Source organism: Genypterus blacodes, unplaced genomic scaffold (assembly GCF_046128005.1).
Source record: "Genypterus blacodes isolate CSIRO-AG114 ecotype Tasmania unplaced genomic scaffold, CSIRO-AGI_Gbla_v1 ptg000243l_1, whole genome shotgun sequence".
In the NCBI taxonomy this organism is placed as follows: Eukaryota; Metazoa; Chordata; class Actinopteri; order Ophidiiformes; family Ophidiidae; genus Genypterus; species Genypterus blacodes.
The window spans coordinates 225,517-253,147 of NW_027467041.1; the positions used below are offsets into that span (position 1 = coordinate 225,517).

Consider the following 27,631-nt stretch of genomic DNA (forward strand, 5'->3'; position numbering starts at 1 on the left):
CAGTCAGATCACACACACACACATGGATAACGAATCGGCTCAGATGAGATTCATAGAAAGGTTTTTCTCAACAAATCTGCAAATGCATGAATAATGAGATTAGCAGCGACGCGTCCCTACTTGGAATCTGTCCGTCACATTGGACCTGACCTGTAGGTGATGACATCCTCAGCGTGTCACATGCTGGTCAGAGGCACACTCGGCTCTTTAATGAGTGGAAAAGAGAGAAGCACATTTACTCCACCGGTCCTATAATATAAACTTGTAAACTGAATGTTTTGTATAAACATGAACAAATTGAGAAAGTCTGAGAATCCTCGTGAAACTAGAATGAGGCGAGCTATGAATAGAACTCTCACAAGCTGGAAATGGATCCCAAACTTGGCAGCCGCCTCTTCATAGTTGAGGTTCTGGAGGGTGTAAACCCAGTGTGAGGAATATTTTGGTGTAACCTCAGGAAACTGTGTCATGAAATTGGTTGGGAAGTTTATAAACAAAACAAAGAGGTGGGTAGCAAGCTGGCGAAATAAACACCACAACAGCGTGATAACACACACGATATCACCTTCTAATGGCTCAAACTGACAAGTCTGCACTGGAGCTGTCTGAGTGAAGTGAACACACAAACACCTGAGGTAATTTAGGTGTTTTTTGGAATAGATTCAAATTATGTTATATGTCCAGTTTGTAATAACACTACGTGGGAATACCAGACATGATTATGAATGTGATCTGATTATGGTTAAAGTTATGGAAATGTGAGTATTATTCAGGCTTTTATTATGGTTATGGATGTGATTGTGAATATGAATGTGCTTCTTATTGTGATTGTGAGTATGGTTATAGTTATGGTTATCAGTATTATTATGGCTTTTATTATGGTTATGGATGTGATTATGATTAGGTTTGTGATAATTGAGATCATTATTATCACTTAACCCTTTCATGCACGAATTATGAAAGCCCCAGTCAGGATTTTTTTCCCAAGTGTTTTTATTTATCTTTAGGCATAAAAAGAACAAATCATTTTTTTTTTTGTTTTTTTACACCAATTATTTAAGGAGTTACTGAAATGTCCGCTTAAGTGGACATTGTGCATCTGAGGAACAGAAACAGAAAACGTGTGTATTTAACAAATCAATAAATAAAATGATAATTTTTTGATCTAAACATTACAACATACATAAATTATAATTAATTCATTACTTAACATTTTCAAGAAGAAAAATTCTTGCATGAATTGTAGTCACTGACGCGCAATATCCACTACACCGGCTACACTCAAGTGGACATCGTGCATGAAAGGGTTAAGTTATTTCAAAACAATTTACATTTATTCTGAAATACATAAATAATAAGTCAAAGTGATTTCATGATTTTACATTTCCATTTCTTTAACGGATCATTTCTTACATCACACATTCAAACCGCAGTCGGGCTTCACCGGCAGGGGGCGGGGCGTTGGGGGGGAGTAGGTGGGGGCTTGCGGTTACACTGGCCGCTGATTGGCTGTCCGTGTTTTCCATTGAGCGCTGGGTGTTTAAATAGCCAATCAGCGGGCACAGTGGAGTGTGTGTAGAGGAGGCATCCAGCAGCCAGTTCTTTCTCGGTGGAAAACCATCAGGAGCGACGTCTCGTCCAAGCTTTCACCTTACCACTCTATGCCATGGATGAATCAAGTAGTTGACGTTTTCTTTTTGCAACCTTCTCTTTTTAAGCTTTCTTCCGTCTGATCACTGCGTTCCCGAACCGGTCCATTGACGTTTTTTCACCCGACGACTTTTTATCTCCCACTGAGCTTTCACGTTCCGACATCATGAAGTACATCATCGGCATCGGCGGGTGAGTTCCAATAGAAATGAATGGGGATCTGGAGCTAAGCTAAGCGGCTAGCTGCTAGGCCCTGAGCGCGGCACACGTGGGGAGGGAGTCATGACATCACCTAAGCTACACTTCCTCGTTCTTTACGTTAAAGGAAGCGGGTCAATGTCACTATAGGTCGCAGGACGCGGAAACGCACCGTCTTTGAACTACTTGACTCTCCTCGGCTCCTTTATTGACATTAGCCCGGGGCTAACGGGGGACAGATCAGGGATGCTGACCCGCCCTGTCAAAGCGGATGTGTGTGTGTGTGTGTGTGCATATGGCTGCATGCACATGGCGTTAAAAAAGAACATTAAAGAATAGAAAAAGAAGAAAAAAATATAAGCTGTTGATTTGAGTGACTTAATACTTAAATCGCATGTAGTTATAAATGTTTTATTAAACGCATCTGTGCGTTAAAATTGCGTCAACGCTCTTATCTTTGTTTGTAGAGTCACCAATGGAGGGAAAACCACCCTCACCAACAGGCTGATCAAGAACCTGCCCAACTGCTGTGTGGTTCACCAGGATGACTTCTTCAAGGTGAGGATCATGTTTGATGTAACATATGTGATGTTTTCAGTCTTCTCATGTAGAATAACTGTGTAAACACTTTGTTGATGTGTTATTAACTGTAGTAAAAGACTTATACATGTCAAAGTTTGACAAAGTGTACTTATAAACACTCTGGTAACCTTCTCTCTCCAGTGTTTACATCTTATATGTTTATGTTTCAGCCCCAAGATCAGATTGAACTTGGCGACGATGGTTTCAAGCAGTACGATGGTAAGCATCAGTCTTCGTGTGTGTGTGTATGTTATAGAGCCTTATTTGAATACAGAGCACCTTTTTTGTTTCCTTATGCTTCATCTCATCCTCCCTCCTCTTCCTCCTCCTCTCTCTCAGTCATCACTGCTCTGGACATGGACGCCATGATGAGTACGATCTACGGCTGGACAGAGAACCCAGTGAAGTTTGAGAAGTCGCACGGTGTAAACAACACCTTGGATACGGAGATCATGGCTAAGTCCGACCTGAAGGATGAGGAGACTCACATCCTTATTGTGGAAGGCTTCCTGCTCTACACCTACGAGTGAGTGAGACCATCTGGACAATTAGACAAACCCACAGTGTAATAAAGATGAACGAGAGCGGCGGACATGAAAGTCATTCTCTTCTCTCTCTTCTCTCTCTCTGCAGACCTTTGATCGACGTGCTGAACCAACGCTACTTCATTTCCATCCCCTATGAAGATTGCAAAAAGAGGAGGTGGTAAGTTCTCGGCCCCGCACGCTCTTAATGAGTCCCCTACGGTGGTGTGTTGTGTTGCCACGGCGACCAATGTCATCTATTGTCCCCGGGCAGCTCAAGGAACTACTCAGTGCCAGACCCCCCTGGCTTGTTCGACGGTCATGTCTGGCCCATGTACCTGAGGCACAAGACGGTGATGGAGGAGTCAGGGGTCGATGTGGGTGAGTACAGCGCTGTGTGTGAGTGTGTGTGGAGCTGCTGATCTTCACTGGATCCCCGATAATGGTGGTTGTTGATGTATAAACTAAATTCTTCCTTCTCCTTTTCCGTGCTACAGTCCAGCTAGATGGAACTAAGTCAAAGGAGCAGCTGTTCAACTCTGTCTACGGTGAAATCCTGAATAACATCCAGAAATCGCTCTAACCAACTAAGGTACACACACACACACACACACACACCACCACCTCTGGATATAAAACCTTTATTAAGCCTGTACGTGCATGTTTAGTGTTTAAACCTAACGCTGTGATGTCCTGCAGGTCACACACCCTCGGCTAAAGGAGCATCTCATCCTCATCATCATCATCATCATATACTCAGCCTGCAAGAAGTGACACCGCCTTGCCTTAAGTTTCTACCTGGCAGCTCAATTAGCTGGCTGATTTAAAGATTTCTTCTTGAAATGTACATTTTAAACAAGCCGCATCAAATGCTGGCATCATTTTGTATCGACCGTATTTATTGCTTTGTTTACAGCCACAACACTCCTTGATGGAAAAGTTCAGAGGATGCATTTAACTGCATTTTGTCAATAAACTATCCTCCTGTTATCTTTTGGTGCACTTGTGATCAGTTTGAGTCCACACCCACACACACGTACACACACACACACACACACCGTTGTCATGCAAAAGTAGATCAAAGTTCTGACCTTCTTTCTTATCAAAGTGAGTTGCTGGGTTTATAATCCAGCCTTGTGGAGCGTGCGCACACACACACACACACACACACACACACACACACTGAGCTGCTGGGTGTTACTGTACTTTCACTACCTGCAGTGTAAACATTGGCTGCAGTGAAATTACACTTCACACTATCTGACTCGCAGCAGTTGGTGTAAATGATAAGTGGAGCTGGACCTCCTGACCTTTAGTTCAGAACATGGGAGCTTATCTCCAATCTCACACACACACAAGGCCTATATGCCACTGTAGATGACACCTCATGACTCTATAAGGAACTATGAACTTACTACACTCTTACAATTATGCTTCAAATATGTAATAAAGGCCTGAAAGGGAGCCTGTGACTGTAGAGGAGTGATTTAAGGGGTGATGAAGGCATGCAGGGTGTGTTTCTAAGGAGGGGGGGGGGAGTTATTTAAGTGTGACAAGACAGAACTCACAAAATGGTCGGGTGACGGATCAGTTTCTACTGGGTACAAACGTTCAGAATCACTATGACTGAATAATATCTAAATATATCATAATGATGACTGCAATGATCTCAAAACACTGATTTAAGCTTTTATGTAACAGTTACAGTTGCAGTTAACTTATAGAAGCAGCAGCAACATCAGAGGTCCATGTGTTCCCCCTCCAAGCTTTTATTCAAAACTGCAGCTAAAACAGAATAAAGGAACAAGCTAAAATTAAATATATAAAGTATTTGTGTCCATCTGTTGGGCTGAACATGTGTGTGTGTGTGTGTGTGTGAAACATCCAGGCAAACAGTTTGTCACCATGTGCCACAGGCTTTATGAAGCATATGAAAATATAATCTATAGTTTTAAATGTACAGATGTAAACATATATAAAGGCTGAAGTGGCTCACTGGTCAGTAAACACACTGAGGATGAAGATCTGGCTCAGCTTCACCCGATGTGTCCTGATTTCACCTGGTTGTTGCAGATGAGGACAAACTGTCCTGAGTTTCTGGGCAAGGAAGCCATGCTGGATCATGGGATGCAAGTCTACAACCACCCAGCGCAGATGAAAAGAATGTGAACAAACTGTACCACCCCTCCCCCTCACACACTCCTACGCTCACAGCCCCATGCTTACACAAATGCACAGTAATGTTGCAATGAATCTGAAGTGTAGAGTTAGAAGCTGTATGTGAATGAATGTGAGGTTTAGGCTTTAACTCAGTGTGAACATGGCAGCAAGTCTCTGCCTGTCAGCTGCATATGAGGAGAACATTCTGATCTGAGCTGAACACCGATGGTGAAACACACACGTGCAGAAGTCATTCATTCATGGCCAGTGTGTCGCATGTGCCACAAGAAGACACGGCCATCTTAAATTGAAAGGACAGATGTCCTGAACAACTGTGTGTGTGTGTGTGTGTGAGCCGTATGAAGGGGTGGGGTCGTCCCTGGCACTGAACGGGTCTGAATCCCTGAGACGTGTACAGCAGGCTGGAGTTATGTAACGTTCCTATACATGCAGGGAAGTAGGTCACACTGACTGAAAGGAGGGGAGAACTTACCCTACATATGAGAAGTCAATCTTTCTTTTCCCTTTCTGTATTTCGCCATGCAGAGAAAATGCCTGGTATGCAAAATCCATGAGTTATTAATGAGAAGACGCTTAGAAATCTATCTTTGTGAAAAGAAGAAAGTGCTCTCAGCTCTCAGCTCACCTGTCTTTGAAAACAGACTGCAGGCTATTTTTAGATGTTTTGCCACATTTTTCCATTTTACACAGCACCTTTTCCCCTCTGGTGAATATGTCATGTTGGAATAAAACATCTTCATGTGTTGATATTACACTCACTGCATGCTGGACAAATAGAGGTCTGACAAAGCCAGAGCACGTGTGGCTGTTACTCACTTACTCACTGCACACAAAGCCTCTCTTATGGCTTTCTAGACGGACTGGGAGCTTATTGACACATCACTGTCTCTCCTGCAACAGGGCATGCACACACACACACACACACCCACACACACACACACACACAGTTAAACTCGTCTGTGTCAGTCAGACATGGAGAGCTCACATGTTCTTATTTATTGCACCTGAAGCAAATATAACAGGAAACATGAAGTTTTATCAGTTTTATTCACTGTTTTCTATTCTGTTCTGCTATTATCCTCATATTTCTTCATTTAGCCAGTGTTAAATGAGACTTGGTGGTACCTAATCCAACCATTTCCTCTCTGGTAAATGATGAAATACTTACAGTATGTATCTGTGCATTAACATCCACACACACACAGGACTGTTTACACACCAGCTACCTGAAATTGTAGCCCTCCCAGACACACTGAGGCCTGTGATTGTTACCTTTAAATGTCAGCCAGGCCAATAAAACCAAATCTCACTTATGGGATTTAAGCTAAACCACAAGCGAGACGACGTAAATGAACCTCATGAATATCTCTTTGTTTACAAGTCACAACCAGCTACATACACACACACAATGTATGATTTGTTGGTCTATTATGGTTCAGAGAAATAGATTCAAGTGTGTGTGTGTGTGTGTGTGTGTGTGTGTGTGTGTGTGCGTGCAAGTAACTGAGAAGGAGAGAGAGCAACAGGAGTCTTTTGTCACTTTTTCTTCTTCTTCCTGTATTTTGCTGCGTTGTTAGCGGACATGATGTTATGTCATATTTCAAAAAAATTACAAGTAGTTTCCTGCTCAGAAATGCAGATTTTGTAAACAAACGTCTGGGGATGATGAAGCGTTTAAACAGGAACCCACAACATGCTGAACTTGATTGCCAGGAATCTTGTTTTATGGTGTTAATTTACTCAGTGGGTGTCTAACTCATTTTCAAACGAGTGTTACTTCACACAGCGCCTGAGCTTCCCTGCGCAGTCTAGACTTGACTGTGCGAGATAAACTGTTATGTAACCTTGAACGCCGGCGGGGCCTCCTTCAGCAGAACGGCTCCACATCTGCACAAAGCCCCGGCTGCATATCTCATACTGACTGACCTCCACCTCGGCTACACAACACCTCTACACAATAGCGTGAAGTGAGCTAAACAGGAACAGTGCCAGCTCAGAATGTCAGCGGGTCAGTCTACAGAAAACACTTACACAATGGCCTGAGGAAACGCCCTGCTCTGATTGGCTCACAGGTATCTGTTACAATCGCACTGTACATCTGGATGTCATCACTGGATATCATCAGTGAGAGCTCTCCCACTAACCCAGGACAATAAAAACACAATACATTTATTTTGCAACAGAATTCATGAGAATTGTCTGTTTTTGAGGAAATAATTGAAGTAAAAATCAAAGTAAAATCCCTTCTTGGCACATGGAAGGTGGCAGAAGCAGATGTCAGGAAGAATTATGTGGGAAACAAAGCTTTGCTGCGATTTGGTTGAACTGCTCCTTTAAAAACAGAACCCGTGTTTGTTTTTGTCCTTTTGGAGCAGAGACTTTGTTTGTTGTGACCTCCATGGCTGCTTCTTCAGATAGTGTGTGTGGATAGTGTGTGTGTGTGTGTGTGTGCACGCAGCGTGGCGGTGATAGAGGATGTCGTCCTCTCACACTCCTGCTGCCTCTGAAAGAGAACGAACCCTGCAGTTTCCTAAACCACAGCAACCACCAGACTGGGGGTTAGGAAGGCTGCAATTCTGGATCTTACTGGATTTTGTTTGTGTGTGAGGGAGAAAGTGTGTGTGTGTTTGTGTCTGCCTGCCTGGTTTTCTGTCTGAGTGAGTGTGTGTGTGTGTGTGTGTGTGTCCTTCTCTTGCCCTGTCTGTCTCTGCACACCTCTCCTTAGAGGATCCACAAAGCAAAGGGAAGCATCAGTCTGCTGTGGTTCAGTCACACGGGGCAGATAAACAACTCTATAAATCCTCCCTCCAGACCTCTAACTTCATGCAGTCAAGTTTAAGATGATCACATATCCACCTCACGGGTCAGACCCGCCCGCTGACCACCATGACAGCAGCGGTGAAGGTCAACCTGTCTGCGTACACAAACTTGTTGTCTCTCAGACAGCGTTGCAGTTGTTCCTTTCACGCCTCCCAGCCTGAGCACACTCCTTCAATCAAATCATTCTTCGCCTCCACCACAAGCTGCTGCTCTTCAAAGGCGTTTCATCCCACGAGCTGCTTCTGTATTTACAGTTTTACTGGGTCTAAGAGGAGCCGCCGAAAAGCCATCCCTGCTATAAAACCTCCCGTGACGAACAAGCGTGTTGTGAACATTTGTTTTGAGAAAATAAGCCAGCATGGGCATGAGCGGAGTTCAACTTCTCACCTATGAAGGAGGGGGGTGGGGGGGTTCAGCTGCTGTGGTTGAACAGCACTAACTCTGTGTACCCTGCATGAAATCAGCCTTGGGACAAATTCCACAACAAGACTTTGTTTAACCCAAAAACAGGATTGGACACTTTACTCGTCACGTCTCTGCTGTTGTTGCACTTGATAGAGAGCTGAAGTCTCACCAAACAACACAGTTTACCACCCAGGGTTTCAATGCTCTGCTTTTATAAACATGGGAAATATGAAGTGTGAAATCCTGAGGTTTTTCCCGTTCACAATCTAAGTTAAGTGGTCGTTCCCTGATGTGTGGAACAGCAATATTTGTCCATCGCATCAAAAACATTTAAATGCTCAAACATCTGTAGTTCTGTCAAGACGCCACAAGTTTACAAACTCCAAATGTGTTTCAGTAAAGTGAAGATTGTAAGAGTTGGGTAGAGTTTATATTATGTATTAAATGATGGAGGATCCTGTGAACATACAGTATCTCTGGGAAACAGAGAACCAGTGTGATGAGGGAGTTACAGTGAGATCCTGCTTGAACTCGCACCTTTATTGTTCAATAAAAACTCATAAAAAGGAAGAGATACTCCAAGCAGGTGATTCTGATTAATGTTGTACCCATGAATGTATATAAAAGATCTGCTATGAAGAAGAAGAAGATGAAGAAGAAGGAGAAGAAGAAGAAGAAGAAGAAGAAGAAGAAGAAGAAGAAGAAGAAGAAGAAGAAGAAGAAGAAGGAGAAGAAAGAGAAGAAGATGAAGAAGAAGGAGAAGAATAAGAAGAATTAGAATAAGAAGAGGAAGTGACTGTGTTTCTACTTCTGACTGACAGTTACTTATTATATTATTACTAAATATCATTACGGTGAAGTGGTGGATACAAATCTACCATATTCCATATTCATGAACCTCACCGTCATCCTCAGTTTGTCAGAAAGATAGAAGAAGCCTCTGGGCCAACACACACAGTAAAAAGTTTACCATGAAAACAAGTCGTTGTAGTGGATTGTTATATTTAAACTTCCACTTTGTACCATCTGTTGAGTCACATAAACCTAATTGCCAATGTTCTCCGTGCCCACTTATCCGGATTTACGTATGTAGTTATATAAGACTTGGCTGAGAGAAGGAAGTAACCTCATTCACTGTGACTTCGGTCAAAACACCACAGAGAGATATATGTTTTCCAGAGCCGTGGGTCGGTACAGTACAGTGTGTGCACGGAATACTAGCACGCAGACCTAATGGTAAAAACCTGGGGGAATAATAACATGATGCACCCATCCACAGTGTGGGCCAGAGTACCATATCCTGTTATGGTGGACCTGGGAGAGGCCTGGTGCTGCTGCCCGTCTCAGGCAGACCACAGCCTCCCACTCCTCATCCGTCTGATTCACTGTTTACTTAGACAGGAAGGCTGCCCGCTACAACATCATCTGCTCTGCTGCTGCTGCTGCTGCTACTGCTGCTGCTGCTGCCGCTCCATGTCTGTGACTCGCCTGTGGCTTTGGAGGACGGGGAGGGGAGGGGTGGGGGGGAGCGGGAGGGGAGGTGATGTTTTTCCCCGACGGCCAAGTTTCTAAAAGCGGAGGCGAGTCAAAACCATAAGACTGAGAGGAGCAGAGCCCAGCCTCAGAAACCACAGCCTCTCTGAGCCATCTTCCCCTCAGACCGTACACACCTCCACCCCTCCACACCTCCACCCTCCACACAGACAGAGACACTGACTCACTGCAGCTATTAGCTCATTAACAAGCTTTACTGGGGGATTTGTAGGAAGTTATATGTTAAAAATGTGAAAGCTCCAGTGGAAACACACTTCTGTTGATACAAAACTTACTGAATCACTCGCATGATTAGACTTTGTTTCACAGGATAGGTAAACAATAATAGTAAACAATCAGCTGCAATCAATACCACTAAAGACAGAAATTAAACTAAATTAAATTAAACTTAATTTTCGTTCAGTGCAGCTGTGTTTTTGTACAAATTCAACATTTCATCTGCAAGAAACCTCTGTATTTGTCTTGCTGTATAGATGTATATGAGCTCCACTGAGCCCAGGCCCAGCTTCCACACAGAGCAGGTTCAAAACAAAACTCTCCCTAACCCAGGATTTGTAGAAGAAGGAAACAAAATAACAATCTATGTTGCAATCACAAGTCATTCTCACACAGAGCCTTTATATCTGGACACAAACCAAACAAATGTCAAATCAAAGCCAATATCAGAGCTATAATCACAGTGTGGATCAGCTTTGCCCCTCTGCTTGGGTTTGGACCCCTCCTTGACCACACTGTTGTGCCTGTGCCGTTTCCTGTCGGAGCAGCCGTGGGCGGGGGTGGAGTCAGCCATGTTGGTTTTGAATGCGTTTCCTGCAGTAGTAGTGAGAGTAAAATTAGAGTTTTATGTGAATTGCAGGGGGTGGGACAGACGCACATCTGTGGTGGGATGAGGAGGAATGTAACCTACTTCTCTGTCAACACAGATCTGTTTGTGTTGTCAGTATGTCACACTGTGTGTCTATAACGTCTCTCAAACGGGACAATGTTGGTCGCCAACCACAAAATAACGTTCACCAATTCAGTTAGAGCTTTAAGTTTATGTGGAGGAAGGTCAGCGAAACCGTAAGGATCAGAATAACTGAGCGGTTGTTGTTGTTGTTGTTGTTGCTGTTGTGGTCATCGTGACCCAGATATCCACAATCTAGTTCATCACAGTTAACTCTTAAGTAGAATCCAGGTGTGAATCCTCCTTAATCACAGCTCATCATGACAGCAGGATGTGAGACCCTGATAAATCTACCAGTTTATTAGGTACACCTGTAAAATCTAATGATAAATATTGATATACACCCCTTTAATTAATTATGACAGAATATTTAAAATCACCTCATGCACACAGGATATAATGCAGTCCAAGACTCAAACTGAACAGGGTGCAGTGAGATTGCATTAGATTGTACAACAAAAATGTACTTTACATGTGTGACATCATGCCTGAAACAGTAGAAACATTAATGAGTCTGTAGGCACTCTGGCACAGACTCATAACTGTGATGAGTTGCACCTCTGCCTTTCACACAACCACAAGTCAAGTTGAGCGTTAGGAGAAAGGTCAAACTGCTAACTCAGCGTGTCCTATCACCTGTGATGCATGGAGGGCAGCGGCTCTGTAAGTGTTAATGACCCTGCAGAGACTCGGCCCCTCTATGGTGCAGGGCCGCTCTGCCAGTCTCTTTATCAGGAGACTGTACGGACTTATCTCCCCAATCACAGCCAGGATGGAGCGCCACAACTCCAGAGATGTAAACTGGTCTCTGCTGACCCCTGGTGGCCTGTAGTGCTTAACACAGCGTTCAGAGGAACTGAGATGAGGAAGCGGGTGCTATGCTATCTAAATGCAAATAGTGACTCACTCACTTTCTATGAACACACACACACACCGGAAGGTCTGTTTCCATGATCTCATCTGCAGCTCGACAACACTTAAGTCACTGAGAAGACGTTACAACAAAATACAGAAATGTGACAGCAAGTAAATTCACTAGAAGCTGGTTGGCGTTTGTTTTTTTTATTAATCGTACAAAGAGTGGAGTCCAGTCTAATGTAGTGCATAGAAACCTACAGACAGGCCGTAAAGATGCAGTGTGTGTGTGTGTTGGGATATTGTTTGGTACACATTATTATAACATCTGGACTCCAGCAATACAATGCATTTAAATTAATACACACTTATCTGATTTGAACATTAGAGCTGTTGTATAAGTCAACACTGATAGGGCCGTAACCCAGCAACAACATGTAAAGCTTGACACTTTTTTCTTGACAGCAGACAGCAAACACATGGATTGTTCATCGTCTGAAGGCTGCTAAAGTCTCTTGAGGAGGGTTTTTTTTCCATTTGACACGGAGCGCAACAGTAAGTGTGTGTGTAAGGGTGTGTCTGTGTGTGTGTGTGTGTGAGGTTGACAGTGGGAAGTACCAGCATTTAAAGATTCAGTCTTTGGTTTGTTGTGATGTTGGCAATGTCAGATGTGGAGGATCATACTGATGCTTTTGCATGTTTGAGCCCATTTACTCCTAATCGCGTTACGATTCCTAAATTTAGTGAGCTGATATTTGATAGAGCTCGGACATGAAAGCTGAAATTGGTTCAGGTTCATGTTCTGTTAAGAGTTCACAGACCTCTGACAGGTGGCAGGAAGTAAATCTGCCCCAATTTCCTACTGAATTACAATAAAATGATCTATAATATGAAAGCTAGCAGAGACTCAAACCCCAGCTGGAGCTCCTGTAGGCACCTGTCCCTCCCTCATGCTTACATGCTTTCATTCTCATGCTTCTGCTGAATTGTTACACGACTGCACTTTCATCTGCATAAATACGTAACAACGCTCTAACTTGATAACATGATAAGAGTTACAGCTCTTTCTCACTACAGAGCTGAATCTTACCAAGCCTTCTTCCTCTTCCATTACATTCAGGTTACCTACTTCAGGCAAACATTAAAACATGCTTATGCTTTGGAAAATGGACAGCAGTAATAATAAGAATGCTTGACAGGGGTACATTAGTGTAAACGTACCCTGTATTGGTTATAACTAGCAGATACAAATCACTTTCACTGATATCCAATCTCCAATAAAGGTAAAAATGCCTGGAAAAATCATTTGAAAGAAGAAAATGTGCAATAAACTGCAAAATCCCCAGTGTGGTTCTTCCGTACAGCAGTTGTGTCTTGTTTCTTGTGATCCTATGTTCGTTTTGCAGGTTTGGCTATAAGCTGCCTCTCTCTCTCCAGCTCCTTCTCGCGCTGTTGCTCCTTCTCCAGAGCCTCCTTTTGCTTTTGCTGCTGCAGCTTCAACGCCCTTTTCTGAGAGGAAACGGTCAATATTTAATCACCACGTATCCTTCCTTCTGTAGATGATTGATCAGAAAGCATTGGTGTAACAGCGGGCAGGTACCTTGAGCTTTGTTGTCTTCTCATGCAGCATCATCATCTCTTTCCTTATGCTCACCAGCTTATGGTGGTAAAACTTTGCCTCTGTAAACTAAAATAAGATGGATTAGAACTCAACATGTTGGCTGGAGCGACGATTCTATAAGGTAAGTTAACAACATGAGAACAAAGGTGATGATGTCATGGAAACGTACCAGTGAGTTGAGGTCCAGTAAGGCGTTACATTCTCTGAACTTGGTGACTTCCTGGTCCAGTGTGTCTAACAGGATTACCTGATTCTGTCTGTTAGAGGTTAGAAATTAAACGAATAAATGTCAGCAAAGGAGCGGTCAACATTCTCTACAGGCATCTCATCATTCAGTCACAGGATAGAAGAAGAGCAGAGGAGTGTGTCCATGTATGTGAGCGTCTCAGGTCAATAATAAACTCAATCTGATGCATTTCCGACAATTAAAGAGTAACAACAGTGTGTGTCTGAGTGAGGAGAACAGGGCGAGGTTCGACACCAACACTTCAGAATCAAGGCAGAAACAATGTGTCAATCACACAGTAACGGGCTGCCAGACGTCAGATACTTCAGAGCTCATACTTATTAGAGAGAGTGCTGATGGACACTGAGTGACAATCACACCTGTCAGCTTTAAACAGCCTGGTCTCACATCACAGCTCTGCTTGGGTCATGGTTCCCCTGCTAGCTGTGTGTGTGCTACGTACCAGTGTGTGTGTGTGTGTGTGTGTGTGTGTGTGTGTGTGTGTGTGTGTGTGTGTGTGTGTGTGTGTGTGTGTGTGTGCAAAGCAGCATGTTTGTCTTTGGAACAAGTCATTAACTGTAGCAGGCTGGATAAGGAGACATTCACTCACGTCAGCTCCTGCAGGGCTCGTTTGGAGTTCTGTAGATCAGGCAGGTAGTGGCCCAGTAAGCCTTCAGTCAGTTTGTCCACAGCTCCGTTATCCACCAACACCACGTCCTTTACAGGGGCCGAGCTCTCAGGACGCAGGGACAACCACAGCTCTGTGACAAATGGTTTAGAAAAGTCATCAGAACCGGTCAGCTGTGTACAAATCCACTCAAAAATCAATCAATCGTCTGCTGTAGTGGACAGATGGTCATTTGGACCCAGATGCGACCCTTTAAATGGAGGGGTGGGGCCTATATTGACTCTTTCATGAGTGAAGAAGCATGTCAACTGTTTGTTGTTACAGTAACACAGCGCGCACACACACCTCTGTTGTGAGGAAGTTCACTTTGGGAGGAAGGTCCCTCATCCTCCATTCCCTCTGCCTCCATGTGCAGCCACACTGTTTAAACAACCTTTTACTGTTTAAACAACCTTTTAACAACAATGAGAAAGAGCAGAGAGTCACACAAACACACATCTCTTCATCATCTTCATCACAGCATCGAAAGGAAACCTGCAGGTCACATCTTTACACGGCAGGAAGCGCTGACATGACGAGGAAGTCTTCCCTTCCTCAGCTGCCTCATCATGAGCAGCGTGTGACCTGCAGCAGTCTGCGTGTCTGCCATCGATATCCGAACAAACGCCGCCTTACCTGTGCGTGTGTGTGTGTGTGTGCGCGGCGTCACGGGCGCTGCAGGAGTGGAGTGTGATGTATTATTGATCAGAAATCAGAGGTGAACGGAAGGTGTCGAGTTTGTTGACGCTGCGCCTGTAAAACAAAAAACCCGTCATGTGACTCGACATACGTCATCGCGTGACTGCGGCGAGCACACGCACTTTTTTTCCCTCCTCAAACTTTATTAACAATCACGATAAAACACTTACTCGCTTTAGATTAAACGTACAGACACGGATAAATACAAATATTGACGCATCGAGTATGTGAAAAATAATTATAGTAAACTTTGTCAAATAAAAAATAGAGAAAATGTTCAAAAACTGAGACTTATTTTTCTATTTGATTTAAAGTCTGCCTCTTAAACACGCCGTAGATGTATATGGGTTTTAATGTATGGATTAAAATATTAATCAGAATGTAAAAAATAATTCAATGAGTGTTGTCACTCACAAATATCATCATTATACAAATGTATCCATTCCAACCCGTTCGTACCCTTTTGACGTCTGATGGCTGCTCGAGCTACGCATTTGTGAAGTTTATTGTGAAAAGCCAGCGGTAGCTTCCGAGTGCGGTGGCGTAGATGCGGCTATTTACATCAGTGTTTCTCTGACAGTGTTAAATGAAGACCGGAGTCATGTATTCCACTGGATGACTCGGCTTTCGGTGAGTCTGAATTATATGAACAGAATAAGAGAATTATTTTTATTAATTGCTCCTGGGCGCTTGCAAGGGGCAGCCCTCCTCACTCTGCACCTCTCTACCATCATCTACTTGTATACGGACTGTGTGGGGTGTGGGTGTCTGCATGTTGTGTGTACCGTGTTTAAGTGATCTATGTAAAAAATAACAACTGAGTGAGGAAATATAATTTTCCCCTCGGGGATCAAAATAAATCACCTTTACCTTTACCTTTAGCTTCATAACTCCAGCTCAGGATAATGGTGCGCGGTTTGTCGCGAAAAACGGAACCGGGAAAGGGAACTAACAGATGCTAGCCAGTTAGCTTGTTGCTCTGTGTTGCTTTTCTTAAAGGGCGAATGAACTCAGGCCACCAACTCCACGTCAGAACTAAACAGCTGTACACACTAACTACACAATGTAAACAATATAATGTATAGTTAGCAAGCAGACCGAACAGTCAAAGTTCATTAATTCAACCCACATACTTTAGAAACACAGAAGAAAAAGCATAAAATCTCCCCAAAACAGGTAAATACACAACTAAAGGACACGAAACACTCAAAGAACGTAGTTTTAAACACATGTCAGGTAAGATGAGGTGGTGACAGAACGATCAGACTCAAAGATAATGAGTCTTAAAGTACTTCAAAGCTTCAGACTATTGATTGACCCAAAAACAGTTTAAAGGACCTGTGATGGACATGTGTCATTGTTTTTGCGCATTGACTTGCATTGAATGATTGATTTGTAAATGTAATGCAACATTTGTCTTATTTATCGCTTCTTTTTGTGCGTCTCTGCATCCAGTAAAATAATAAGTAACTAAGTGTGGATTCAGACGCTGTTCATAACAAACACAGAGATTCTCCACCTTATCTCTCAGGAAGTTGTCAGTAGGTTGATCTGTGTCCTGTGGTTGATGAATGAACCGCAGGCCATGGTTGTTCCTCATTAACAGATGGAACTCTGCCAAAACGCAGCAAGTCATTTATTGAATTCACGTTTCGGAGTCCAACATGTGGGACGACAGCAACCCATGCATAGTGAAGGGACAGAGGAGGTCTCTCTCTCTCTCTCGCTCTCGCTCTCGCTCTCTCTTTCTCTCTGTCACTCTCTCTCTCTATCTCTCTGTCTCTCGCTCTCTGTCTCTCTCTCTCTCTCACAAGTTGCTGTGTGTAGTTTTATCAAACAACCGGTTTCCAACAGGTTCCGCTGACATAGTAAGACAGACGATTAAATCTGTTCAAACATGTCAGACGGGTGAGAAGCTGCCCTGACCTCCAGGTGACACAGAGCATGGACCACAGAGCACCAGTCATCTTGAGTCATAAAGGACCCTGGGAACCCTTGTGATGTTCCAGTGCTTGATGATGATTAAAGGGATCATCCTGTGGTATAACTCTTTGCTTTCTGTCATCCAGGTGCTATAATGAAGCAGAAATGCAAAGTTGCAGATCCCCTCAGCAGCCGATGTGAATGATTAACCCTCTGGACAGCAGAGCTCACCTGGATTTACCTTCACTGCACTGATTTAACAAGATGTCAGGTGGAAACCTCTTCACTAAGATGCGTTCCGCCTTCAGACGGCCGCAGAATGACTGGGACCTCAGCGACACGCAACCCTTTGACTTCTCTGAGGACCTGGTTGAGGACGAAGCCCCTAAATTTAACAAGCTGAAGGTGGTGGTCTCCGGGGAGATGTCGGACTACTCGGCCGGAGCTCCGTCCAACGGGGTGGCGGTGAACACCATGGTGGTGCCGGACGACGACGACTCTCTGCTGGACTCCTCTTCCAGTCTGGGCAGCCCGGGGTTAAACATGGACCCTTGTGACAACTGCACCAAGAAGAGGGAGACCATCAAACACAGGAAGGTGATGAAGAGGCTCATCATCGCCGCCGTGCTGTACTTCCTTTTCATGACCGTAGAGATTATAGGTAAGCAGAGTAAACAAGGAGTTAACAGAGTCTGACTGATTAACTAATACCTCTGAGATCAATCATTCACCTGTAAGGACACTTTATGATCGACCTATCGGAGATTAATGGAGTGACAAGCAGGCTCACACACACACACACACACACACACACACACACACACACACACACACACACACACACACACACTGAGGGAGCAACACTGAGCTCAGTCATTCAAGATAGAAGATTAAATGTTTTTGCGGAGTTTGAACTGACTGATCAGGGTTTTTAAAGATATTTACTAGATAAGAGGAGAGAAGGCGTTGCAGTGATTGATTTCCCTGATTTGAATTGAAATCATGAATAAGTTCTGACCCAGAACCAAATAGCAGAAGAGGAACCACAGCCTCGTCTACAACCTGGAAGAAATGGAGAGGATTTGATTTGAAAAATGTGATTTAATTTCCGTCACCTGATGTCCAGACAAAACAACTCCAGTAACATAGAGGCGACTCACACACACACACACACACACACACACACACACACACACACACACACACACACACACACACACACACACACACACACACACACACACACACACACACACACACACACACAGTATTCAGACAGATTCTAGGTTATAAAGGCCTCTTCTCTGCTGTGTCATCCAGTATGAGCTCCAGGAATCCAGTTCTGCAGGGAGCACACACACACACACACACACACACACACACACACACACACACACACACACACACACACACACACACACACACACACACACACACACACACACACACACACACACACACACACACACACACACACACACACACACACACCCACAGCACACCACATGCTCGTTATCTCACCACATCATCCATAATGCACCAGCGTCCTGTCTGAGAAAACGGCTGCTCAGGTCTCCTGTTGTGTTGTTGTGTTGTTGTGTGTGTGTGTGTCTAAGGTCTGATTGTGTGTTTGCTCCCAGGTGGTTACATGTCAAACAGCTTAGCCATCATGACGGACGCCGTCCACATGCTCACAGACGTGGTGGGCATCCTCTTCTCTCTGCTGGCCCTCTGGCTCTCCAGCAAGCCGCCCACCAAACGCTTCACCTTCGGCCTGCATCGCCTCGGTACGTCTCTGTCTCTCTCTCTCTCTCTGTCTCTGTCTCTGTCTCTGTCTCTGTCTCTGTCTCTGTCTCTGTCTCTCTCTCTCTGTCTCTCTCTCTCTCTGTCTCTGTCGCTGTCGCTGTCTCTGTCTCTGTCTCTGTCTCTGTCTCTGTCTCTGTCTCTGTCTCTCTCTCTCTCTGTCTCTGTCTCTCTCTGTCTCTCTCTGTCTCTCTCTCTCTCTCTCTCTCTCTCTCTCTCTCTCTCTCTCTCTCTCCTTTTCCATCTTCTATAAGGAAACCTGATAGGTCGATGCAGACGGATCATGTTGAGAGAAAATGTGTCTGATCAGCAGTGGGGAGTTTGAGCTGATGCATCTTTCACCACAGGAAGTGCAAAAACAAAACTTTCTCTGTCATTCCATCCATTAACAAGACAATCATGTTTCCTTTCCTTGCATCTAGTGTCCACTGTTACCCTGACAACCGTCCTGTAGCCTCATACTTTTCCTAATTCCTCACTAAACTAGAGCTGATCCCGTGTGTGTTTGTCTCCTGCTTGTGTGTTGCAGAGGTTGTGTCTGCCATCGTCAGCGTGCTGCTGATCTACATCCTGACGGGCGTCCTGCTGTACGAGGCGGTCCAGAGGACGATACAGCCCGACTTCGACATCGGCGGGGATGCGATGCTCATCACAGCGGCGGTGGGAGTGGCATTCAACCTGGTGTAAGACAGGAAACACTCCTTTATACTCGCATATACACACATAAAGTGGAATGACTGGCTCAGCTGACTGTGTGTGTGTGTGTGTGTGTGTGTGTGTGTGTGTGTGTGTGTGTGTGTGTGTGTGTGTGTGTGTGTGTGTGTGTGTGTGTGTGTGTGTCAGCAGAAACGGAACAATTCAGTCCAAAGTTCTGTCCTTACTGCACTTTATAGTGCATTATAGTTTATTTGCTGATCCTCTGTTTGTAACGTTTGACCTACAGGGTGGATTGTGGAATGTGTGTGTGTGTGTCATTAACTATTAAAAGAAACGCTTTTGTATCTCCTTCCTGTTAGAATGGGCTTCCTGTTAAACCAAGATGGTCACATGCACGGTCACGGCCACGGCCACTCCCACGCCCCCGCCGCCGCCGCTCCGGGTTCTCACCCTGCGGGACCGGGCCAGGAGCAGAGGCAGCACGGCAGCCTGGCGGTCAGAGCCGCCTTCATCCACGCTCTGGGGGACCTGGTCCAGAGCGTGGGCGTGCTCATAGCCGCTTACATCGTCCGCTTCAAGGTAGCTTCGGCTTTAGTGGTTTACTGCCGGCTGTGTGATCGTAAAGGGCCGAGGTCGTAAAGTCAAACACTTCAAACACTCACTGCACTGTTTCCTCTCCATGTTTACAGTTTATGCATTATATAACCTGGACTCACAGTTACATAATGGAGATGTGTTACTGTGATACTTGTGCATTAATGAGGCGTTGGGTCATGACTCGCTCTGGCTGCAGTGCCTCCTTCTCCTCTCTCCGTCACTCTAAAGCCTCTGTGTCCCTCTGACTCCACAGCCGGAGTACAAGCTGGCCGATCCCATCACCACCTACATCTTCTCTATTCTGGTTCTGGTCACCACGGTCCGGATCATACGAGACACAGGGGTCATCGTGCTGGAGGGTAAGAGTCTGGATGGAGGGAGGGATGGACTGATGGAGGTGCAGCGGTGCCTTCATGCGTCTTGTTGTGTTGCCTTCAGGCGTCCCCAGGCACCTGGACACTCAGCGGATGAGGGACGACCTGCTGAAGCTGGAGGACGTCCATTCTGTGGATGAGCTCAACGTTTGGGCGCTGACTTCTGACAAGACGGCAGCACTTGCACACCTCCAGCTCGGTGAGTGACAACATCAAGTGAATCGACTTTGTACCTCATCTTTTACTTTTGATGTTACACTCTAGATTCCATTCTACACTAAAATCTCAAGTAAATGTCAAGTATCCAGGTCTGCTTCAACAACATGGAGTATTCTTAGAGCATCTCCTCTGGGGTCGTGTTGTTGCACATTCTCTCACAGTCAGTCTTGTTTATTCTGATTAGTTTGTCCTTCCACAGAAGAGTGCGTGTTGTGTCGGGGCTTTGGCTCGTGTCCTGCTCTGCCCCCTCGGCTCCTCTCTGTTTGTCTTATCTGCCACCTCCAGGCTCTCGTTGCAGCCACGGTTCCTTGAAGTGCCAGATGTTGCACGTTGCAGCGCGGCGTAGGAGTTAGTTCACATCTCATTTCATCAGTTTAGTCCCCAGACCAAGGTTCACATCCCCCCGGCCTCTGAGCTGAGTCCCCCTCTGGTCTCAGGCTCACAGGAAATCCAAATATGAACTTTATTCTGTCGTTAGGCCTTTAAAGTACCAGGTGATGAACAGTAGAGGGCAGTGTTCACCTGATGTCGGCTGAAGGAAGTGGTTTCTGTTTTGCCTTCCACATTTGGTCACAAGTCACATCCCACATCCGAGTGAAGTTACTGTAGATCTCCCACGCCTGCTTCTGATTCAGAGGGCGGCGGTTTAGTTTCACTTTGCCTCTTGTTGACGCCATGTAAGGAGAATGTTTCCCATATTTCACCACAAGCTTCTCTCTTCCTGCTGTCTTTGATTACTGAACATGGTCCTTCTCCCCAGAGGCTCAGATTACTGGGAGTCAGACTGTACACAACTTACTCATCACACACACTCAGACTAATAACAGTTCAGTCAGAAGCCAAACACTCATTTATCTGAAAGCCTCATCCTTCTGTTTACTAGATCAGTGATGCTTTAACACAAGGAAAACAAATATAAGGACCAGAAACCTCCAATCAAATGGTTCCACACACTGCAAATCAAACACACACACAGTCTCTTTGTAGTAGAACTCAATGAGCCCTCATGCTCTTCAACACATTGGAGAACTATGATGTCATTTTGGTTCATATGTTCCTGAGCAGCAAGATGTTGAACATGAGTCTCCATATTATTGTATCTGTATACACACACACACACACACACACACACACACACACACACACACACACACACACACACACACACACACACACACACACACACACACACACACACACACACCCCTTATGATTGTTTTGTACTCAGCTGCATTTCTGTACTTACAGCGCCCTCCAGTGCGAGCAGCTGGGAGGACGTCCAGGCGAAGGCCCGCCACCTGCTGCTGCACACCTACGGCCTCAGCAGGTGCACGGTGCAGGTGCAGATCTACAGACAGAGGCTGGTTCACGCCTGTACACACTGCCAGCAGTCCAGCGCCTGAAGAGACTGAGCAGGGCAGAGAGACTTGACAGGCCTCAGCGCCACGGCAGCCAGTGCAGTATATGCAAGCGGACATAGACTCGTGCCAAAGGAGTGTCGGTGGAGCGACGCACGTCCCTGACTGAGGGATTGCATCGTCCCCAGGGTCTTTACCTTACGCTTGCAGAGCTTCAGAGGTGGTTGAAGGTCAGATGAGGAGGAGACGTCACGCTCTTAAATCACCATTAAAGCCTATCCCTATTGTTCCAATTATTCCTTAGTAGTATTAAACAATTTAATATGATTTCAGCTGTAAATCCTACTTTTTGTTACTTAGGTGTGAGGAGTGTGTGAGGAGAGTGTGTGTGTGTGAGGAAGATCTTTTTTTATTTGAGTGACGACGACAGCACAGGAAGTTACCTCATGTCATTGTGATGATGAGTGTGTGTGGTCGCCCTGCACACAAGCTGCACTCTGCGTTACCTCTGCACCGTGGCAACAGCCAGGCCAAAGTCTCCACCTTCCTCATCACCCACCTCACCATCGTCATCATATGCACCTAATCATCCTCTGTCGTTTGTTTGAATCTGTTTTCAGGTAGTTAGCGGTGCACTCCCGTTACAATAACATGACATCTGTTCATACTGACACCTTTAACTGAAGCATGTGACTAAATATAGTAGTAATTTATTATTCATAACAGCAACTGACAATCAAAGAGTGACAGACGAACAAGAGGAAACACTTCCAGGGTTTGAAACCACCTGATTGTGTTTCAGACTTCAGGCTAATGTTCCCATGTGACTCACTAACCATGCGTATAGCAGACCACTGTGAGGATGTTGTGTGTGTGTGTGTTTCCTTCCGCCTTGTTGTCAGTGTTGTCATGAGGAACGGTGCCTGGCGTGACGTTTAACACTAACGGTGTTCATCTTCTTCTGTGTCAGCCTACAGTGGGTTTATTGTGAACCTTTGTTCTGTTATTAATCATCAGGGAATTCAGGAGCTGCATCTCTGGTTTTGTTTGTAATAAAGTGTTTAATCTTGTGTTTGTCTCTCATTTAAAGCCTTCATGACTTTGACTTCACATGGCTGCATGGTCCTGGTGTGTGTGTGTGTGTGTGTGTGTGTGTGTGTGTGTGTGTGTGTGTAACCTGGTCTAAGGGCTGCTCTCTCCTTTACACACTAGGTGGAGTACCAAGACACAAGATGGGCAGTTGCTTTAAATAAATCCAAACAGGTTTACGTGTGGTCACAAAGTAAAGTATTTGTTTTCAGGCCTCCTAACCGTTAACATGAGAATTTAATTAACAATGTATTGTTGACATAAACACTCATAACACCTCTTATCATTCGGCTGTCCAATACAGGAAACCAGTGCTTCTCACCACACGTAGAGTGTGTATTAGTACAATGTGTATAAACGCTTCATACACCTTTCATACATCAGTGAATGAGTGAATACAAGCTGTGCTGTTTTCCTATCTTAAGTGATGTCATTAGTTTCGTTTTGACACATCAGAATTTCATCTGGTCTCTGTGATTGTGTGGCGTTTCCAGAAGAACCGGAGGCTCTGAACACAATGGAACCAAACTGTCTTGGTGCAGTGACTCTTCTGGCTGGCAGCGCTAAATAATGCTGCTTGAACTAGTTCAGCACCTGTCTCACCTGATTCTGCTTCCTCTTGGCTGCACTGACTTATAAAGGCTTTGTTCCCTCTGCCAGGTTGGTTACATTGTTGTGTGTGGCAGGTACACAGCTCAATCTCCAACAGTTCCACCATCATTCACTTACTCTGTTTGTTTTCATTCAGGTTACTACCAGAATTCTTTCAAGATCTTATCAGAGTAAGAGTCAAATGTTTGGGTGTGAAGACAGAGAGAAATGTTTGCTCTTGGTGGAGATTTACACTCTGAGTGATTTCTTGCTGCGCACACACACACACACACACACACACACACACACACACACACACACACACACACACAGTCATATTATGATATTTGTTTTGGAGGGAGACTGTCTCACATTTCAGCCTTAGAGTTTGTTTGTTATTTGCTGGGCTTGGAACTTATCAGTCAACCATCTTGTAATGTAATAAAACATCATAAAAAAATGTTAACAAAATGGCTTCATAGACAAAATCAAGGTTAACAAGGAAACGAAGAGAAATCCAGAGTTTATCATTGACAATATGAGCGTGATCAAAGTGGGCGTGTCTCGGTTGTGTCTCCCAGGCAACAGCAGAATGAGCAACAGGGAAGTGAGCCAAATTCAACGAACCCTTTTTATTACAATGGAGCCTAACGTTCATAACATCCATCTGCTGCCCCGCCTCACTTTAGAGCGCCATAAACCCTCTGATGAGCCTCTGGAGGAGGATGGACACTTTGACACAGAAGACAGTCACACACACACACACACACACAGAGATACACAGAGAGAGAGAGAGAGAGAGAGAGAGAGAGAGAGAGAGAGAGAGAGAGAGACAGACAGACAGACAGACAGACAGACAGACAGACAGACAGAGAGACAGACATGCAGACAGAGAGACAGACAGACACACACACACACAGAGGGACAGACAGACAGACAGACAGACAGACAGACAGACAGACAGACACACACACACACACACACACACACGGAGAGAGAGAGAGAGAGAGAGAGAGAGAGAGAGAGAGAGAGAGAGAGAGACAGACAGACAGACAGACAGACAGACAGACAGAGAGACAGACATGCAGACAGAGAGACAGACAGACACACACACACACAGAGGGACAGACAGACAGACAGACAGACAGACAGACAGACACACACACAGAGAGAGAGAGAGAGAGAGAGAGAGAGTTGTAGTAGTTCTACAATTAGCACAGGGGCTTTCCATCAATACCAAGAGTAACTTCCTTTACTTCCTGGTCGCATGTGTTGTGTGTGTGTGTGTGTGTGTGTGTGTGTGTGTGTGTGTGTGTGTGTGTGTGTGTGTGTGACCAGGTCACGTCCACACATTCCTACACTTCCATCTCATCCGCCCTCTTTTGTTGTTGTTCCCGTCAGTGTGCATACGGGTTTGATAAGTGAAAGTGAAGACAAACGTCCTCTCACCATCACACTGAAGCTCACCTGAGGTTACCTGAGGTCAGCAGCAGAGAGTTTAAGAGCAGAAAAGGTTCTACTGTTAATACAGCTGACAAGGCTGCAAACCACACCAGATAAGGAGAACGCTTCCCTGCAGCCTGAGTGAAGAGATGGACAGACACACACCCTCTATCTCTCCCTCTCTCTCTCCCTCCCTATCTCTCTCCACACCCTCTCACTCCACTCTCACTGATAAATAATTTACAGTCATCTCTTCACATTAAGGGTGCAGTCATCATCGCTGTGTCAAGTTCACATGTTGAGGCTTCAAGATGGGTTTGTTCTCTTTTATAGATTCATCATGGATGATAAGAGGAGTGTGTGTCGCTATAAAACACACTCAGTGCTCACAACACCATAAACACAGCAGATTTGGTACGTTGGGAGGAAGGACAAACACCTGAACACCTGAACACCTGAACACCTGAACACAGCTCAGAGCTTCAAACAACACTGAGAGGGACAAAGACGTGTTCGTGTTTTTGGACTAAATCCTATAGAAAACAAGTAAACAACCTGTAAGCTGACATGAAGATCACACACACACACACACACACACACACACACACACACACACACACACACACACACACACACACAGAACATTTATTATTCCAAAACAAACCAAAGTTATTGTAAAAAGCCAAATGACACTGTGAAATATAATAACGCAGCATAAGGCATACCTCCGCCAAGGTGGAGTTGTGTGTGAGTGATTTTGTCTCTCAGGGATGAAACTCAACAGATGATTGTCTCAACCATGATCAGCACTTTACCAGGATGTGATGGGTTCTCCCCTGCATCCTCTCCTACCTGCCCAACAGGTGCATTCACATACATCACTTTGTCATTTCCTGTCAACAGGCTTTAGCTCCTCCCCTTTAATAACTCAATCAAAACAACAGCACATCTATAATTTATTCATATTATACATTAATAATTACTGGATTTTAAATTTACACAGCGCCGTACATTTACATCTATAGAAACATCTAAAATCAGCACTAGTTGAACTCACACACACACACACATACACACACACACACGTCAGCAGGAGCAGACTCCCTCGGTCCGGCCCGTCACAGAGCTGAGACCCCACCAGTGGAGCAGAAGCTTTTCCGCACACTGAATGTCAAAGCGTCCTAGTCTGTGCAGAAAGGATTCTGTTAGACTGATGGGGGGGGGGGGGGGTGAGCAGGCTGGCAGACGGGCGGGTGGTCAGACAGACAGGCAGGCTGGTCCTGTTACTTGGTGAGCTTCCTCACCATCTCCAGCTCCTCCACTGGTCTCCACTTCTGGTTGATGGTGATAAGCTGCAGGGAAACAGCAGTAGCAGACATGAGGCTTCACCTGACATCACCAATACGTCAACAGTAACACGAGGAGCTGCACCAGACAGAACTGTGAGGTGACTTCCACATTATAGGCCTGACGTCAGCTGAGGGGGCGTGGCTCTTGCCCCCCCCCGTACCCCCCATTCCCCTCTCAGTGACTCAGCAGCAACACAACTGATCTGCGGGCGAACCTGTGGCAGTGCCAGTGTGTGAATACGAGCCCAGACAGAGAGGGAAGGTTCTAGATTACTGCTGTGCAATTTGTAAATAAGAAGACTCAGGGTCCTCAGGGAGTCTTTCACGGTCTCTGACTCTTCACACTTGCAAGCACACGCACATAAAAGCAAACAAGTGTGCGTCTGGATGGATGCAGAGGACAAAGTGACTCTCTATGTCTTTACTTTATACTCACACAGCAACCAAACGGATCAAACACAGACTTTGTACCGCACTTCCTTCTTACAATACCAGAATGCTGACCAAGTCTCCCTGAGTCTGATCACTCACAGTCGAGCTTGTGTTGGTTCTGTGACTTCTAGCTCTACATTTATTACACGATATGGTCAGAAGCAACACACTTGATGATTTCCCCATCACATTTACCTTTTGTGGTTTGGATGGATCCACTCTCTCCCAGGGCTCAGGGTTTCTGCTCTTATTCAAACTAGAAACAGTGAATGGAAATGTGACATTGTTATGCAAAGTGACTCAGCAGACTCTGATTAAAGCTTAAACACAGCTGAGATCACAGGAGAAACACTTTATATGACTTTAAAATGCAAAATAGCCTCAGCCTAAGTCAGACTCACATCACATCAGGTTTGGTGAAGAGAAAGTAGAGAGCAGCAGAGGTGGCGCCTGTTGCAGCGAACGCCATGAAGCCGATCAGAGGGATCAGCTGCAAAACATGAAATACAATTAAAGAGCTGGACTTCCTGCTATAACCCTCTGTCTGTCTGTTACCCAGGAAACATAGAAAGAAACTCACCTCCTTCTTCTTCCTCAGCATTTGGAAAAATCCAGACATCATCTTTGCACTTCCTCTAGGATATCTGGAGATAAAAGGATCACATTTGTTGCTGATCAGTGATTCTTCCCTGCAGTGATGGAGTTTAGACTCAGTCAGGCTCAGCTCTCACCTGTTGTTCCTCTGGAGTCCTTCACGTCTCTCAGCGCAGCATCCTGACGGTGGGGCTGATGTAGGCTGGACCAGAGGCTGTACGAGGTGAGAGGCACGTACACACACACACACACACACACCGCTTCCTGTACTGAA

General features: G+C 45.0%; 4 protein-coding genes across 4 annotated transcripts; 2 read left to right on the forward strand and 2 right to left on the reverse strand.

Moving 5' to 3' along the window:
* Positions 1–1,560: 1,560 nt before the first annotated feature.
* On the forward strand, positions 1,561–3,944 carry mibp2 (muscle-specific beta 1 integrin binding protein 2). The gene is made up of 8 exons (XM_076171274.1): positions 1,561–1,842; positions 2,316–2,406; positions 2,601–2,649; positions 2,770–2,956; positions 3,064–3,135; positions 3,229–3,335; positions 3,452–3,546; positions 3,654–3,944. Exons 1-7 carry the CDS (start codon positions 1,817–1,819, stop codon positions 3,535–3,537), a joined length of 618 nt encoding a protein of 205 aa, XP_076027389.1. The 5' UTR covers positions 1,561–1,816; the 3' UTR covers positions 3,538–3,546; positions 3,654–3,944.
* Positions 3,945–12,649: 8,705 nt separating this feature from the next.
* On the reverse strand, positions 12,650–15,407 carry bloc1s6 (biogenesis of lysosomal organelles complex-1, subunit 6, pallidin). The gene is made up of 7 exons (XM_076171259.1): positions 15,388–15,407; positions 14,866–14,982; positions 14,536–14,623; positions 14,173–14,323; positions 13,506–13,593; positions 13,316–13,402; positions 12,650–13,224 (listed from the first exon to the last, which is right to left on the reverse strand). Exons 3-7 carry the CDS (start codon positions 14,597–14,599, stop codon positions 13,105–13,107), a joined length of 510 nt encoding a protein of 169 aa, XP_076027374.1. The 5' UTR covers positions 14,600–14,623; positions 14,866–14,982; positions 15,388–15,407; the 3' UTR covers positions 12,650–13,104.
* Positions 15,408–15,428: 21 nt separating this feature from the next.
* slc30a4 (solute carrier family 30 member 4) lies at positions 15,429–22,929 on the forward strand. Its single transcript, XM_076171258.1, has 8 exons — positions 15,429–15,558; positions 16,998–17,512; positions 18,492–18,638; positions 19,184–19,337; positions 19,671–19,890; positions 20,162–20,267; positions 20,347–20,481; positions 21,750–22,929. The coding sequence occupies exons 2-8, from the start codon at positions 17,116–17,118 to the stop codon at positions 21,902–21,904; spliced, it is 1,314 nt and encodes a 437-aa protein (XP_076027373.1). The 5' UTR covers positions 15,429–15,558; positions 16,998–17,115; the 3' UTR covers positions 21,905–22,929.
* Positions 22,930–25,921: 2,992 nt separating this feature from the next.
* coxfa4l3 (cytochrome c oxidase associated subunit FA4L3) lies at positions 25,922–27,617 on the reverse strand. Its single transcript, XM_076171238.1, has 5 exons — positions 27,495–27,617; positions 27,344–27,407; positions 27,165–27,253; positions 26,959–27,019; positions 25,922–26,334 (listed from the first exon to the last, which is right to left on the reverse strand). Exons 2-5 carry the CDS (start codon positions 27,383–27,385, stop codon positions 26,266–26,268), a joined length of 261 nt encoding a protein of 86 aa, XP_076027353.1. The 5' UTR covers positions 27,386–27,407; positions 27,495–27,617; the 3' UTR covers positions 25,922–26,265.
* Positions 27,618–27,631: the final 14 nt, after the last annotated feature.

Coding starts and splice junctions, on each gene's coding strand:
- mibp2 (XM_076171274.1), top strand. CDS start 1,817: ATGAAGTACATCATCGGCATCGGCGG. Junction 1,843..2,315: donor TACATCATCGGCATCGGCGG/GTGAGTTCCAAT, acceptor CTTTGTTTGTAG/AGTCACCAATGGAGGGAAAA. Junction 2,957..3,063: donor TTCCTGCTCTACACCTACGA/GTGAGTGAGACC, acceptor CTCTCTCTGCAG/ACCTTTGATCGACGTGCTGA.
- bloc1s6 (XM_076171259.1), bottom strand. CDS start 14,599: ATGGAGGCAGAGGGAATGGAGGATGAGGGACCTTCCTCCCAAAGTGAA. Junction 13,403..13,505: donor TACTGGACCTCAACTCACTG/GTACGTTTCCAT, acceptor ATCTTATTTTAG/TTTACAGAGGCAAAGTTTTA. Junction 13,225..13,315: donor AGAAGACAACAAAGCTCAAG/GTACCTGCCCGC, acceptor GTTTCCTCTCAG/AAAAGGGCGTTGAAGCTGCA.
- slc30a4 (XM_076171258.1), top strand. CDS start 17,116: ATGTCAGGTGGAAACCTCTTCACTAAGATGCGTTCCGCCTTCAGACGG. Junction 19,338..19,670: donor GGAGTGGCATTCAACCTGGT/GTAAGACAGGAA, acceptor CCTTCCTGTTAG/AATGGGCTTCCTGTTAAACC. Junction 19,891..20,161: donor CTTACATCGTCCGCTTCAAG/GTAGCTTCGGCT, acceptor CTGACTCCACAG/CCGGAGTACAAGCTGGCCGA.
- coxfa4l3 (XM_076171238.1), bottom strand. CDS start 27,385: ATGATGTCTGGATTTTTCCAAATGCTGAGGAAGAAGAAGGAG. Junction 27,254..27,343: donor TGCTGAGGAAGAAGAAGGAG/GTGAGTTTCTTT, acceptor CATGTTTTGCAG/CTGATCCCTCTGATCGGCTT. Junction 26,335..26,958: donor ATCCATCCAAACCACAAAAG/GTAAATGTGATG, acceptor GTTTCCCTGCAG/CTTATCACCATCAACCAGAA.